This window comes from Lepus europaeus, chromosome 20 (assembly GCF_033115175.1).
Source record: "Lepus europaeus isolate LE1 chromosome 20, mLepTim1.pri, whole genome shotgun sequence".
In the NCBI taxonomy this organism is placed as follows: Eukaryota; Metazoa; Chordata; class Mammalia; order Lagomorpha; family Leporidae; genus Lepus; species Lepus europaeus.
This window is the reverse complement of record NC_084846.1, coordinates 33,039,601-33,052,851: the sequence shown is the minus strand read 5'-3', so window position 1 is coordinate 33,052,851 and position 13,251 is coordinate 33,039,601. Positions and strand designations below refer to the sequence as shown.

The window sequence follows — 13,251 nt, the reverse complement described above, 5'->3', positions numbered from 1 at the left end:
CAGCGCTGTGGTGGGCCGCCCGGCTAAGGGGCTCCCCGCCCAGCGCTCTCCTCCCTGCCGCCCTCGCTGGGTGGCAGATGACTCACTCTGTCACCTCAGACTTGGCATGCCTGCGTCTGGATGCGCTTCTCCGGAAGTCTTGCCGTGTACGCATTTGAAGGGTGCCCGCTCAGACCGGCAGTACCGCGTCCTGGGTCCACATCCGAGGCCGGCCCGCTCGTGGGAATCGCCCCTGCGACACAGTGGTCGCTCTCCGTGTGCTGTGTGGCAGGTGGCCGCTGGGGAAGGGGCCACGGCCTTGGGGCACCCATGGCAGCGCGGAGACTCGCTTCCCAGGGTCCTCGGAGCTTGCCCCCTTCATCGGTGGGATGTGGAGTTCAGGTTTGGAGGCCATCGCCTCCTCCTGCTCACAGACCAGAGGCGGGGCCAGGCCCCCCGGAGGGTGTGTGGATTTTTTTTTTTTTTGCGTGGGTGGGGGAGACAAAAATTATGCCAACTTCCTCAGCTGCAGGTATCTCCTCTTACCAGAAATAAATATTTAATGCGTCCTCGGGTCACGGAATTCTTAAGATTCAATGGACACGTCACTCGCCCAGAAAACAGAATCCTGGAGGCCTTGTGTGACTACTGTGAACCGGGCGGGGTGCGACACCTGGCACAGGGCCCGGGGGCTGCGGTTACTGCGCGCCCCCCGGAGGGTCGCCGGCCAGCTCCGTCTCCTCCGTGGACCCCACGCCGCCATCCGGGAGCAGCGTGGCGCGCACTTTCCTCTTCTCCTTGAAGCGGCCCGAGCGCGAGACCTTCAGGTTGCGGCGGCTGCCGCCCGATTTGTCCCCACTCTTGTCCAGCTTGTGGGGCTCGCCGGCGCCCCCGAGGACGTTTGGGTGCTGGTTCTCGCGCGCGCCGCCCGTCCAGTCTGGGCTGGGCGGCGCGGGCTCCCCAACCGCGGGCGGGGCGGGCGGCTGCGCCTCTGCGGCTTCTTTGCTTTTCTTCCTGCTGTTGGTTAGCGACTTCCACCAGGGGCCCGAGCTGCCCGTGCCGCCGCTGTCAGCCATGGCTGGCCGGCCGAGGGGCCCCGGGGCGCCCCGGCTCGGGAAGGGGCTCGGCGGGGACGACCCCTCTCCACCCCTTCCCCGGCCCGGCCCACGCGAGATGCCGCTGGCAGCCGAGGCAGCGCCCTGTGCTGGGGAAGAAAACAAAACTTGGTTACTGGGTTGATGGAAGTTACGTGCACCCCAAGCCCGGTTCCTCCCCTGCGCTCTGCTGGCTCACAACCCAAGGGGCTCCGAGCGCCCCCAGGCCCGAGCTGCGCAGCCCGCAGCGGTCACCTCCGTGCTCCCAAGGTGGCTACGGAGGCGCAGCTTCCAGGGCGCCCCCTCCCGGCCTCAAGGCGGCGTCTTGAACTCGCGGCCTCAGTCTGGGCGTTTTGGGGCAGAAGCTCTGTGGTCTGTATGCAGAAAGGACCCCCGGAGAGGGGCCCAGACACCTGGACCAACCCGGGTCCCCAGGGAGAACGGCTCATCCTGTCCACACCGCCTGACGGTGACCACCCGGCCCAGAGTGGCCTCCCTTCGGAGGAGCCTCTGGGGAGCGAGCGTCCCGGCTGGGGGGCGGAGGGGGGGGGGACCACGTGGACTAGACCACAAGCACTTGCAGTTCCCCCGGGCACTTCTGCTCCAGGGGAGAAGTTACATCCCAGTACGGGAGGGACAGGCTCCTGCCGCTTTTTGTTCTGCGTCTTCTAAACCCTGCTGTTACTCACTGGGCCTCGTGACTTTCAGAGAAGCACACGTCTAGACTGAACTTCCCTTGGAGACCGCCCCTCCCACGCTTCCTTTTACTCCCGACACCAATCTCGCGACTTTGGGAAGCCGGCCGTGATGAGGCCACAGGACACATGTCCTCTTCCCTTAATTCTGTATTAAAATATGCACCGACTCGGCGAACAGCAACTCAGTTCTTGAGGACTTGAACCACAAGGGAAGGGTTTCTCTTCCTTTCCTTGCGCGCTACCGGGAGCTCAGGAACGATGCGCTCCCCGCTCCCGGCCCCCAGCTCTGAGTGCCCCCCTCTCCCGCGGATAGGTGCAGGGCGCAGGGGCAGCGCGGGGGGCGCTCAGCTCCTGTGCGGGCGCCGCCCCTACGCGGCCGCCGCACTCGCTCGCGCTCCAGCGATTCATGAGGGTGCGGGGAGGGGAAACCGAGTGGCGTCGGTTCTCGGACGTTACCCCCCCAGAACTGCGGGCCGCGGGAGTCTGAGCGCCCACGGGAGGCGGCCCGGAGGCCTCGGTGGCGCCCCAAAGCCGCGCCGCCGGCTCCTCCCAGGACGCCCCGAGTGCACGCTCTGGCTGCGACTTGAAAACAACAATAAAAGCAAAAACAGCCGTTTTGGTTAAAAGGCACGGACCCCTTCAGGCGCTAGGGGCGGCCCGGCTTGCCACCACTGCGCTCCCAACTATTTTGCAGAGGGGCTGAGAACCCCCCTCCCCAGGGGGCGGGGGGCTACCCTGATGCCGCTCTCTGCCCCTAGCCCCTCAAAGATCGACTTCGTGTGCACCCAGAGGCTTTGTGGGAATGGCGCGAGGAAAAGATCGCACATGACGCAAAGGTACGCGGAGCGCAGGGAAGCCGGGGTCCAGGACCCGGAGGCGCGAGACGCCTCCCAGAAGGACACCCCGGCGCCAGGCTCTGTCTGGGCGGACGCAGAACCACCCGGGGTCGCTCACCTGCTCGGGCTTCCCAGGGTCCCGCAGCCCCACGCGGCTCTCGAGGTCGAGGGCACTAAGCGGGATGCGCTGGGGCCACCCAGATGCTGGGGAGCGGCGTCCCCTCCGGGCTTCTGCGAAGTGTGCCCGCCGGAGTCCGCTCAGCCCAGCGAGACCAGGGCGCGCCGCTGCCCGTCTCCCCCGGCACCTCCACGTTCAGCGCGCCGGGCTGCCGCCGCGGAAGGCTGGGGTCGCAGGAAGGCCAGCCTCGCCGTATGGCCCCGAGGCTTCGCGGTTAGCAGCCTTCGCTCCTCGGCTGCGCGCCGTCTCCCTGCTGGGCGCCCCCGGGAGCCGTGGAGAGCCGGGACCTCAGCTGCTCCTTGTGGCGCCTTGGAACTTCCTACGCATCCGTAGGAACGGGCAAAGACATCTGCCCACCTGCTGGTTATTCGCCAAGTGGTTCGAGAAACCCCGGGGCAGCGGGGGAGGGGGGCAGGCTCCAGGAGGCGGCCTCGGTGGCCACAGGTGCAGGTGGAACTTGGCGTTCCCGCCCTCCGGGGCTCGAGATTGGATCAGGTTGCAGACGTGGCGCTGGCCCGGAGGTGTCTGATTGGAGAAAGCCGCGCCGCGCCTTTCACCGCCCGGACTCCTCCCGGCGAGGACCCCGGCAGCAGGTGGGCTCCGCTGGGGTAACGCCGCCGCCACCGCTCGACCTCTGCCCCTGTCCTGTGGGTCCTAGGAGCCCGAGTTCGGGAACTCGCAGGCGCTGATTCCCAAGCGGGTCAAAGCGTTGCAGGCGCCGGGAGCTGGAAGACTGTAACATTCACCGGCTTGCTGCGTGCCCCCCGGGCGCCGCCCCAAGCTCCTTCTGTGGATCAACCCGTTTTCTCCGCACGGCCGCCCCAGGAGGCAGGTACAGTTATTAAACTCCTTGGGCCGCTGTGTTCGGGGTGGCGGGCTGGTTCGTGGCGGGAGCCGGGTTGGTACCCAGGCGGTCTTCGCTCCACGTGTCGCCACCGCGTGCGGGTCCCTGCTGTTCACTGGGCTCCCAGAGGGTGTGAATTTCCTTCTTTCTTGCCAGGAGGTCTGAGGACCGCCGCCTGTCCCCAGGGGAGGCAGAAACCCAGCCGGAGCCACGGCAGAGAGCCACGGCAGGGAGGGACGAGCTATGAGCGCGCTGCTCTGAGTTGGGGGTGCTTTTGCCCCCGGGTCACAGAGCAAGGTCTTTGGTTAGTTAGCAAGGTATCACCCTGGGCGCTTGGGCTGAAGAAGGCAGAGGTGCTGCTTGCTCCGTCTTGCAAGATGGTCTTTGTTTAATCAACTACCTGGATTCCCTTTGGGTTCATTTATAAGGGTACCTCCCCGCCCCACCCCCACCAGGGACCGTGAGTGGAGCCATGGATACCTGACTACCCCTAACTCACCTGTGGGGTAGAATCAGTAGAGGGACATTTTGGTAGAGTTTGCTCATGGAAGACGGGCCCAGCCCAGGTGTGACTAGTTGATAGGACCACCCTCGCTCGGGAGTCTGAATTTGTGTCAGGGGCGCAGCAAGGTGCACTTGAAAGCGATTGCAGGTTTTTTTTTTTTTTTCCCCCCAGGCTTATTTATCTGAAAGAGTTACAGAGAGAGGTAGAGACAAAGAGGTCTTCGATCCACTGGTTCACTCCCCAAATGGCTGCAACTGAGCTGAGCCGATCCAAAACCAGGATCTAGGAACTTCTGGGTCTCCCACATGGGTGCAGGGACCCAAGGAGCTGGGTCATTCTCCGCTGCTTTCCCAGGCGCATTAGCAGGAGCAGCTGGGACTCGAAGGGGAGCCCATATAGGATGCTGGTGCTGCAGGCCAGGGCTTTAACCTACTGTGCCACAGCCTGGGCCCGGGTGATTGTGTTTTCAAATATTGCTTGGAGTTAAGTTTTACAGCATCCGTGGTGCGGCACCAGGTCTGAGCAGTCAGGCCACCGACTGGGAGGGGAGGGTGGGATGGTCCATCCTGGAGCAGGAACTTTACAGCTGGAGGAATTGCGGCCCTGAGGAGTGCCCTTGGGGAGGTGTCGTCACCCTTAAACCCGGGTGACCTAGAGCCAGGCTGCTACTGCTGCTACTGTGTTTGTTTTCCTAGAGCTGGGTTGCTACCGCATTTGTTTTCTGTGTGGGTGTAAGAATGAAGAAATGGAGGGAAAGAAAGGTAGCACTGCCCAATGGCGCGTCACCCAGGCCAGCATTTTCTTGGTAAATGAACCTTTACTAACTGCTAAAATAGGAATTTGGTTCTCGTACCCCACCCCATCTGCAGTCAACAACCTGGAATGTTTCTGACGTGTTCCGTGGAGTTAATGATGGCACCTTACAAACAGCTCCGGCACGCAGTGAAGATGGGGACATAAAGAGGAGGACGAGGAGTGGGGGTGGGGATGGATGTGGGTCCTGGACAGGGGGAGTAGCCGGTGGGAGCCTCGAGATGTGAAGGAGCTTAGGATGCCTGAGATGCAGAGGGCTGGTGCCAGCTGGGGGCCCAGAGCCAGCCCACGTGCTCTAGATGGTTCTGGGGAAGTGGGCGTGACCAGCCCATGTGGACCATATCCCACTGAAGAAGGGGTGACATGATGAGATTTTTCATTCAGCTGGCCCCCTTGTTGCATGTTAAGACTGGTGGTAGGCCGGTGCCGCGGCTCACTAGGCTAATCCTCCACCTGCGGTGCCGGCACCCCGGGTTCTAGTCCCCGTTGAGGCACCGGATTCTGTCCTGGTTGCCCCTCTTCCAGGCCAGCTCTCTGCTATGGCCTGGGAGTGCAGTGGAGGATGGCCGAAGTGCTTGGGCCCTGCACCCGCATGGGAGACCAGGAGGAAGCACCTGGCTCCTGGCTTTGGATCGGGGCAGCGGCAGCCATGGTGGCCATTTGGGGGGTGAACCAACAGAAGAAGACTTTTCTCTCTGTCTCTCTCTCTCTCACTGTCTAACTCTGCCTGTCAAAAAAAAAAAAAAAAAAAAAAAAAAAAAAAAAAAAAAAAAAGCTGGTGGTAGAGGGGAAAGTGTGGGCTACAAGGAAACCAGGGACAAACAGTGGGAATTGTTCAGGTGGGGCGTTCTGATCACTTGTCCATGGTGCCAGTGGGAAAGGTGGAGAGAATTAGAGGAGGTAAGAGAGAGAGTGGAGGTAGGATCAGCAGGCACTATTTCACTTAATTCACACAAAACAAGAGATTAAGTTAGAGGCTTCAAAGGGAGATAGCTTCCCAGCCTTCCTTGCAACTTAGAGTGGCCATGAGATTCAGCTTGAGCCAATGGAGCTATAGGGAAGACTGCAGGAAATACTTCTTCCCCAGATAAAAGGTGGAGCCCTCTGAAAGAAGAACATCTTTTGCCACAAGGACAGTGTGAAAATGTGATGTCTGGTATTACAGCAGCCCTCCTGCCACAGTGAGGCAAGAGGCATAGGACTAAAAGCCAACATGTTAAAGACGATGGCAGGGGAGTGTGGAAAGTGTCTGGGTCCTTGATGCCACTGAGTCCCTGAGAGAACACCTCCCTGTGACTGAGTTCTGTGAGATAATACGTACCCTTATGATCTCCCCATTTAAACACAATTTTCTTTTACTTGCAACCAAGTGCATACTTGGTACAAACTCTAAGGGGAGATGTTGTTGTTTAAAGGGGAAAGAAGTGTTTTTGCATCAAACTGAAAAGTTCAAAGAAAAAGGAAGATTTAGTGAAAAGTTTAAGTGATGGGAAAAGTTTTAGACACAGAAAATCCATCTATAAAATGAGGCACTTCCGTGGAAAAGACTTACAGAATGCGTAGGTAAATGTATGTGTGCAGTGCGTGGATGGAAAAGTAGAGGTGAGTCCAGACGGGGAGGCTCATCCTGCAGTAACCTGATTTTTTTTTAACTTGTTTATTTGAAAGGCAGTTACAAAGAGGGAGAGGCAGAGACAAAGAGAAGGAGAGAGCGAGAGATCGATAGATCTTGTGTCTGCTGGTTCACTCCCCAAAGAGCTGCAACATGCAGTAGCCAGGGCTGGGCCAGGCTGAAACCAGGAGCCAGGAGTTTCATCCAGGTTTTCCGTGTGAGGGCAGGGACCAAGTACTGGGCTTTCCCAGGCACATGGGTAAGGTGCTGGATCAGAAGTGGAGCAGAAGAGACTTGAACTGGTGCCCATGTGGGATGCTGGCAGTGCAGGCAGCAACTTAACCCACTGCACCACAGCAGCAGCCCCAGAAATTTGTTTAAAGATATAATTTTTAAATTAAAACAACTAAGACTTATTTTCTATTTTTGTATCAACTGTTTTTAATCTATAAAAATTCTCCTAACCATCTCATGCCATAACACACACACACACACACAGGCTTCATGTTACCCAGATAACTGTGTATTGTGACTGTTGCACAGGAACCTACTATGTGGCTCTATAAGGAGGGAATGATCTAGTCCTATGGTTCTGGTTTGCTAAGTTGGACTTCATATAGTGTAGATGAATTTAAAAGAAAAATCGATCCAGTTAGCAATAGATGACCCTTAATGTTATGCTATTTAAATATGTTTAGGATGGATATTATTTATTTTTCCAAGTTTATTCTCTTTTTATTTGAAATGGGGAAAGAGGAGAGAGAGATTTTCCATCTGCTGGTTCACTCCCCAAATACCCACACAGTTGGGGCTGGACCAGGCCAAAGCCTGGTGGTGGGGACTCTGGCCCTGGAGCCATCCCCTGCTGCCTCCCAGCGTAGGTGCTGGCAGGAAACTGGAATTGGAAGTGGAGCTGGGTCTTGAACTGAAGCATTCCACTAATGGATATGTGCACCCTAAGGGGTGTCCAAACCCCTGTGCCACATGCCCAGCCCTGCTTCTAGTTCTTACTGTTATTTTACCTTTTTTATTTTTTTTAATTTTTATTTTTTGACAGAAAGAGTGGACAGTGAGAGAGACAGAGAGAAAGGTCTTCCTTTGCCATTGGTTCACCCTCCAATGGCTGCTGCGGCCGGTGCGCTGCGGCTGGCGCACCGCGCTGATCTGAAGGCAGGAGCCAGGTGCTTCTCCTGGTCTCCCATGGGGTGCAGGGCCCAAGCACTTGGGCCATCCTCCACTGCACTCCCTGGCCACAGCAGAGAGCTGGCCTGGAAGAGGGGTAACCGGGACAGAATCCGGCGCCCCGACCGGGACTAGAACCCGGTGTGCCGGTGCCAGCTCTTTATTTTATCTTGCCATTATTATTTTTCAAAGTGTGTTGCCAACTTGGGTAAAGACATTGCTTTCTTTTTCTAAAACAAGGTTGCTGCTTTCTTAGGGGAACTTCTCAGGGTGGTGGCACTGCCGCCGGGGACAGCAGCAAATGGATTCTTAGAGGGCAGGCATTGTGTACTAGACCTTAAGGTAAGGATGATACAGCTTCAACCTGGCATTGCACAGGAGGCTGGGCAGGGGGCTGCCTGCCTTCTAATCCTCTATGATGGGAACTTGGCAAAAGGAAATGTAGTGGGAAATTTCCAAGAAGTAGAGCTAGTCAGAATGACGAAAACAGAAGTCACCTGTGCCCTTTCTCGCCCGCAGCAGCCATGGCTCCCCACGGCTAACGTTTGGAGCATTAGTCCTTGGATTCCTCGTGCCCCCTGGTTCTTCCTGTTCGCGTATTTGTTCTTTGCCATGCCTGGCCTTGCTTTTGCTTCCCTCTCTTCCCACTTTGCTCCCTCCCTCTGTTCCTTTCTTCTGTGGACACTTGCACCCTTTGAATAGCAGGCTCGCGTCTCCCCTGTTCTCGGTGCAGTCATCCAGGTCCTTGAAGCCGGCAGTTGCCTTCCTCCTCTCTGTGAGCCCCTTGCTGTCAGGACAAGCTGTTCCAAATCGTTTCCATTTTTGCACATTTCTGCTGAGCACCAACCCTGAGCAGAGCTGATGTGCAGGTGCGGTTTGAGCCATCCCAGCCGGCTCTCTCCACCGCTAGCCCCTGTGTCTCAGGAGTCCCTCTGACGGGTTCAGAGCTTGGAGAGTTATCTGTCACCTGCTTCAGCAGGTGGTCACCGAGTCTCTGTGTGACAAGGCACTCACCACCTCCCAGCTCAGCCATCCCACAGCCAGGGACACCTTTCAGTGGGAGCACCTTTTGACCCTACCCTCTCCTTCCTGGAGACTGGCCATCTTCTCTCATTCTGGGCTCTGAGATGTGCTGGCCTCATAGTCTCACTGTACTGCACTCCAGTCTGACACCTGTCCATCTCTCCCTAATGTAGCTTCTCGCAGGTTCTTGGATTTAGAGAACAGCAGCAGTCCTCATCTTTTTGGTCTATTGGCAGCGTCAGCATTGTTGAGTCTTCCTAACTATTCAGGGGCCCACAATGTGCTACAGTGGGTTAAACTGCTGCTTTGAGAGGAAGCCTGCATCCCCTATCCGAGTGCCTGGTTCCAGTGCCAGCTGCTTCTGACCTAGCTCCCTGCTAATGCACTGGGCAGCAGCAGATGATGGCTAAAGTACTTGAGTCCCTATCACCCTATGGGAGACCTAATGTTGGCTGTTTCGGCTCTTTGGGGAGTTGACCAGTAGATGGAAGATCTTTGTTTTCTTTTTCCTCTCTCTCTCTGATGCTCTGCCTTTGAAACCAAAATACAAATCTAGAAGATGGCCCAAGTTCTTGGGCCTGTGCACCCATGTGGGGGACCCAGAAGAAGCTCCTGGCTCCTGGTCTCTGATCAGCATAGCTCCAGCCGTTGGTAGCCATCTGGGGAGTGAACCAGCGGATGGAAGACCTCTCTCTCTGTCTCTACCTCTCTCTGTAACTCTGTCTTTCACATAAAATAAATATTTAAAAAAAAATACAAATCTTTATTTTTTTTTTTGGGGGGGGGGACCACCGTTCCAGTTTCTTTCTTTTTTCCTGGCTTCTCCTTCTCTGTCTACATTGCCAACATATCTTCTGTTTTCCCAGAAATATTATCTACAAGCTGACATCTATTTTTAAATTTTTAACTGACATAAAATTGTAGATATTTATGGGATAAGGTGTGATGATTCAATGTGTGCATACCTTGTGTAGTATTCAAGACAGGGTAAACATGTCTATCTCCTCATTTATCATTTCTTTATCCTGAAAAGGCATATTTTGAGCTGTTTGTGAAGCCAAACAGCTTGTGTCAGGAACAGGAATCAAAAATCAGGCAGTTGGGGCTGGCGTTGTGGCATAGTGGGTAAAGCCACTGCCTGCAGTGCCGGCATCCCATATGGGCACCAATTCAAGTCCCAGCTGCTCCACTTCTGATCCAGCTCTCTGCTGGGGCCTGGGAAAACAGTGGAAGATTACCCAAGGGCTTGGGCCCCTGCGCCCGCATGGGAGAGCCGGAGGAAGCTCCCGGCTCCCAGCTTTGGATCGGGCAGCTCCGGCCGTTGTGGCCAATTGGGGAGTGAACCATCGAATGGAAGACCATTCTCTGTCTCTCTCTGTGTAACTCTGACTTTCACATAAATAAATAAATCTTTTTAAAAAAAATCAGACAGTCACACTGTGGAGCTGGAACTTTGAAGCATTTGTGCTGTTGGATTTCTGGAGCTTCAGTCCTGAGTCCTCTTCCGAGCCTCTTCGCTGTGCTCTGGCTTCAGGTACCATTTACTTGAAGGCAGCTCTTGAATATATCGCTTTAGCTCAGGCCTTGCCTTTGAATCCCAGACCTGAGTATCTAACCAGTTCCTTGCCATTTCTTCTTGGCCATCTTCAAGGTACATCAAGCTGAATGAGAATAGAATGTGATCTCCCAATATTGTCTCCTGATCCCCTAACCTGTCCTTACTCCGGAATCTTCTAAGTGGCTGGTGCCATAGCTAAGCAGCAGTACAAACCAAAATGTCTGCTTGGTTGGCTCAGGCTGCTATGATAGAATACCGTAGAGCAGGAGGCTTACAGACAACAGAAAGTTGTTTCTCGTACTTCTAGGGGCTGGGAAGTCCAAAGTTTGCCTGGTGATTCGGTGTCCAGTGGGGCCCAGGTCCTGGATCGTAGGTGGCTGCCTTCCTGCTGCGTCCTCACCTGGTGGAAGTGGCGAAGGAGCTCCTGGGGTCTCTTTGATAAGGACCCTAATCTCATCTGGGAGCTCAGGACTCGTGACCTTGGTCGTGTCTTGTTGTTCTTGGATATTACTGCGTGTTCCTCATTTTCTGTAAAAGTTTTTTTTTTTTTTTTTTTTTTGGGGGGGGGCATGGGCAGGAAAATTTAAGGCCTAGGACAAAAGTGTCTTCACTCCAGAAACAGTTGTTAAGAGCTTAGGGGAGTTGCTAGACCAGAGCCCTTTAAGCTCATGACTTGAGGTTTCTTTTGGCAACATAAACGGAAGACCATGTGAACACCAGCCCGTAACTGCCCCCTCTCAGAGACAAGCCCATTAATTACCTTTCTTGCCACTCCTCAGCTCTTTTCTGTGCCAAATGTTCACGCAGACTCATGGGTGTAGTTTGCTTCTGGTTTGCCCGTCCCCTCATTTGAAAGTCATCAGGCCCCTTGAGGGCGGAGCCTAATAAGGGGAGGATCTACTATTAGTGCAACGAGTCGCTGTCCCTGTGGCTCCAGGAGGCACTCAGAACTGGAGTTCCTTTTATGCTCAGTTGCTGTCAGAAGAATTCATACACATCGTCCACCTCTTGACTTACATTATAATTTTTTAAAGGTTTTTATTTATTTGAGAAGCAAAGTTACAGAGATAGAAAAGTCTTCTATCTGCTGGTTCGTTTCCTAAATGGCCGGAATGGCTGGAGCCAGGCCTATCCGAAGCCAGGAGCCTCTTCCAGGTCTCCTACGTGGGTGCAGGGGCCCAAGTGCTTGGGCCATCTTCCACTGCCCTCCCAGGCAGCGAGCAGAGAGCTGGATTGGAAGAGGAGCAGCTGGGCCATGAACTGGCACCCACATGGGAGGCCGGAGCTGGAGGTGAAGGCTTAGCTTACTATGCCACAGCGCCACTCCTTATAATTTTCTTGTTTATTTTCTTAATCTCTCACTAGAAAATGAATCTCATTTTATTTAATGATCATTTATATGATACTTTGTATGTATTAGGTATGGTTCCATATAAACACAATGTATGTATGATATAAATATTAATACATTGAACCCTTCCAAAAGCCCATGAAATACACAGAGTTGTTATTATAGATGAGGCAAATGAGCCACTAGGAGCTGAAGTATCAGAGGCAGCCTTTGACCAGGGAGGCTGGCCTGGGGGCTTGGGAGCCTAACGCACGCATCACAGTGCTGTGTGTGTCTCCGCCAGCGTTCAGACAGGTCACTGTCGAATCCTGGCTGCTGGCTGGTGCCAGCTGTAACACTTCTCAGTGCTGCTGAGGGAGTTTCCACCAAATGCATAAACATGAGTGCTCCACTGGTTATCCTATGACAGACTTGTAAGAAGAAATGTACTAAGAGTGGCAGTGAAATACAACTCAGCGTCGTTGCACGTAATGAGAGCTTGCTTTTCTTTACTTGTGCGGTGGGAGTAGAGGTAGACCAAAGCATCAGAAGTTTTTGCTTCTGTTTTCAGAAACGTGGCAGGACGCTCTCCTTTTGTGATGCCCTTGGAAGGAGGAGGAGTGAAGGTGGGATGCAGGTGGGGAGGCGTGCTGTGATACTGGAGGGTGGCTGCAGAGATGTGTTCCGTATTGTACTTAAGGAATGAATGAGTGATGGAGAGAAGCCGAAACCCTGGAACAGGTCTCCGCAGGGCATCTGGACTCTGTCAGGAAACAGAGTTCGACTTCATTATTCGCTGGTCACGCGTCACCTTCGTCACCTTCGGCAGCACTGCTCTCTCACTGGTCACCTGATTCCAGGTCAGGCCTGGGGTAGCCTTGCTCCTTTAGATTAAGGTGGCCTGCTCTTGGCTGCGGTTAGTTTTCCAAGTGCTGGCTTGGTCTTGCTCCGTTTGTCAGGCTGTAGTTTGTCTTTTGTGGCTTGTCGACGTGTCAGCCCCCATAGAAGCGTCCCGTGCGTAGGTGGGAGGTGGGTATCTGATCTGATGCAAGAAGCGAACCTCGGCTTCCTCACCTGTGTCAAGGCCAACGTGAAGCGCACACAGTTGGCAACACTTAACGTATGGCTGCTTTCCTAGGTCACAGGCTGGGCTCGCCCGGCTCGGGGAGCCTGCCCCTGCTCGGAGCCGGCACGGGCAGCTGTCCCAGCCTTGCCCCTGTTACACACACGATGGAGCTTCCCTGCACAGTGAGGATCTGCTTCCGTCGCAATAGCACAGCTGAGTTTGCCTTCTTTCTGCGGGCTTGTCACTTTTCACGGCCAGAGCCACGAGAACGATGGGACCTGCTGGTCGTGCGGTTTTACATTAGAAAGCTGGAGAATTTGGTCCAGGTCACAGGACCTTAAGAGGTGGAGCTACTGTGTCACTAATACAGCGTCCTCATGGGACGACATGAATCGTATTGCACAGAGTTAATCATTAGACCGGTAAACACTTGTTGATATCAAGATTGTTTCATCAACAAAGCTAGCAGTCCTACTTTCAAAACCCTAATTACATCATCGCTTCTAGGTTTCTCCACTTAAAACAATGTTGAG

The 13,251-nt window shown here is 54.8% G+C and overlaps 1 protein-coding gene across 1 annotated transcript; it reads right to left on the bottom strand.

The window, feature by feature from the left end:
* Positions 1-677: 677 nt before the first annotated feature.
* PRR15 (proline rich 15) lies at positions 678-1,055 on the bottom strand. The gene has a single exon (XM_062178544.1). It carries the CDS (start codon positions 1,053-1,055, stop codon positions 678-680), a length of 378 nt encoding a protein of 125 aa, XP_062034528.1.
* Between the last annotated feature and the right edge of the window lie 12,196 nt (positions 1,056-13,251).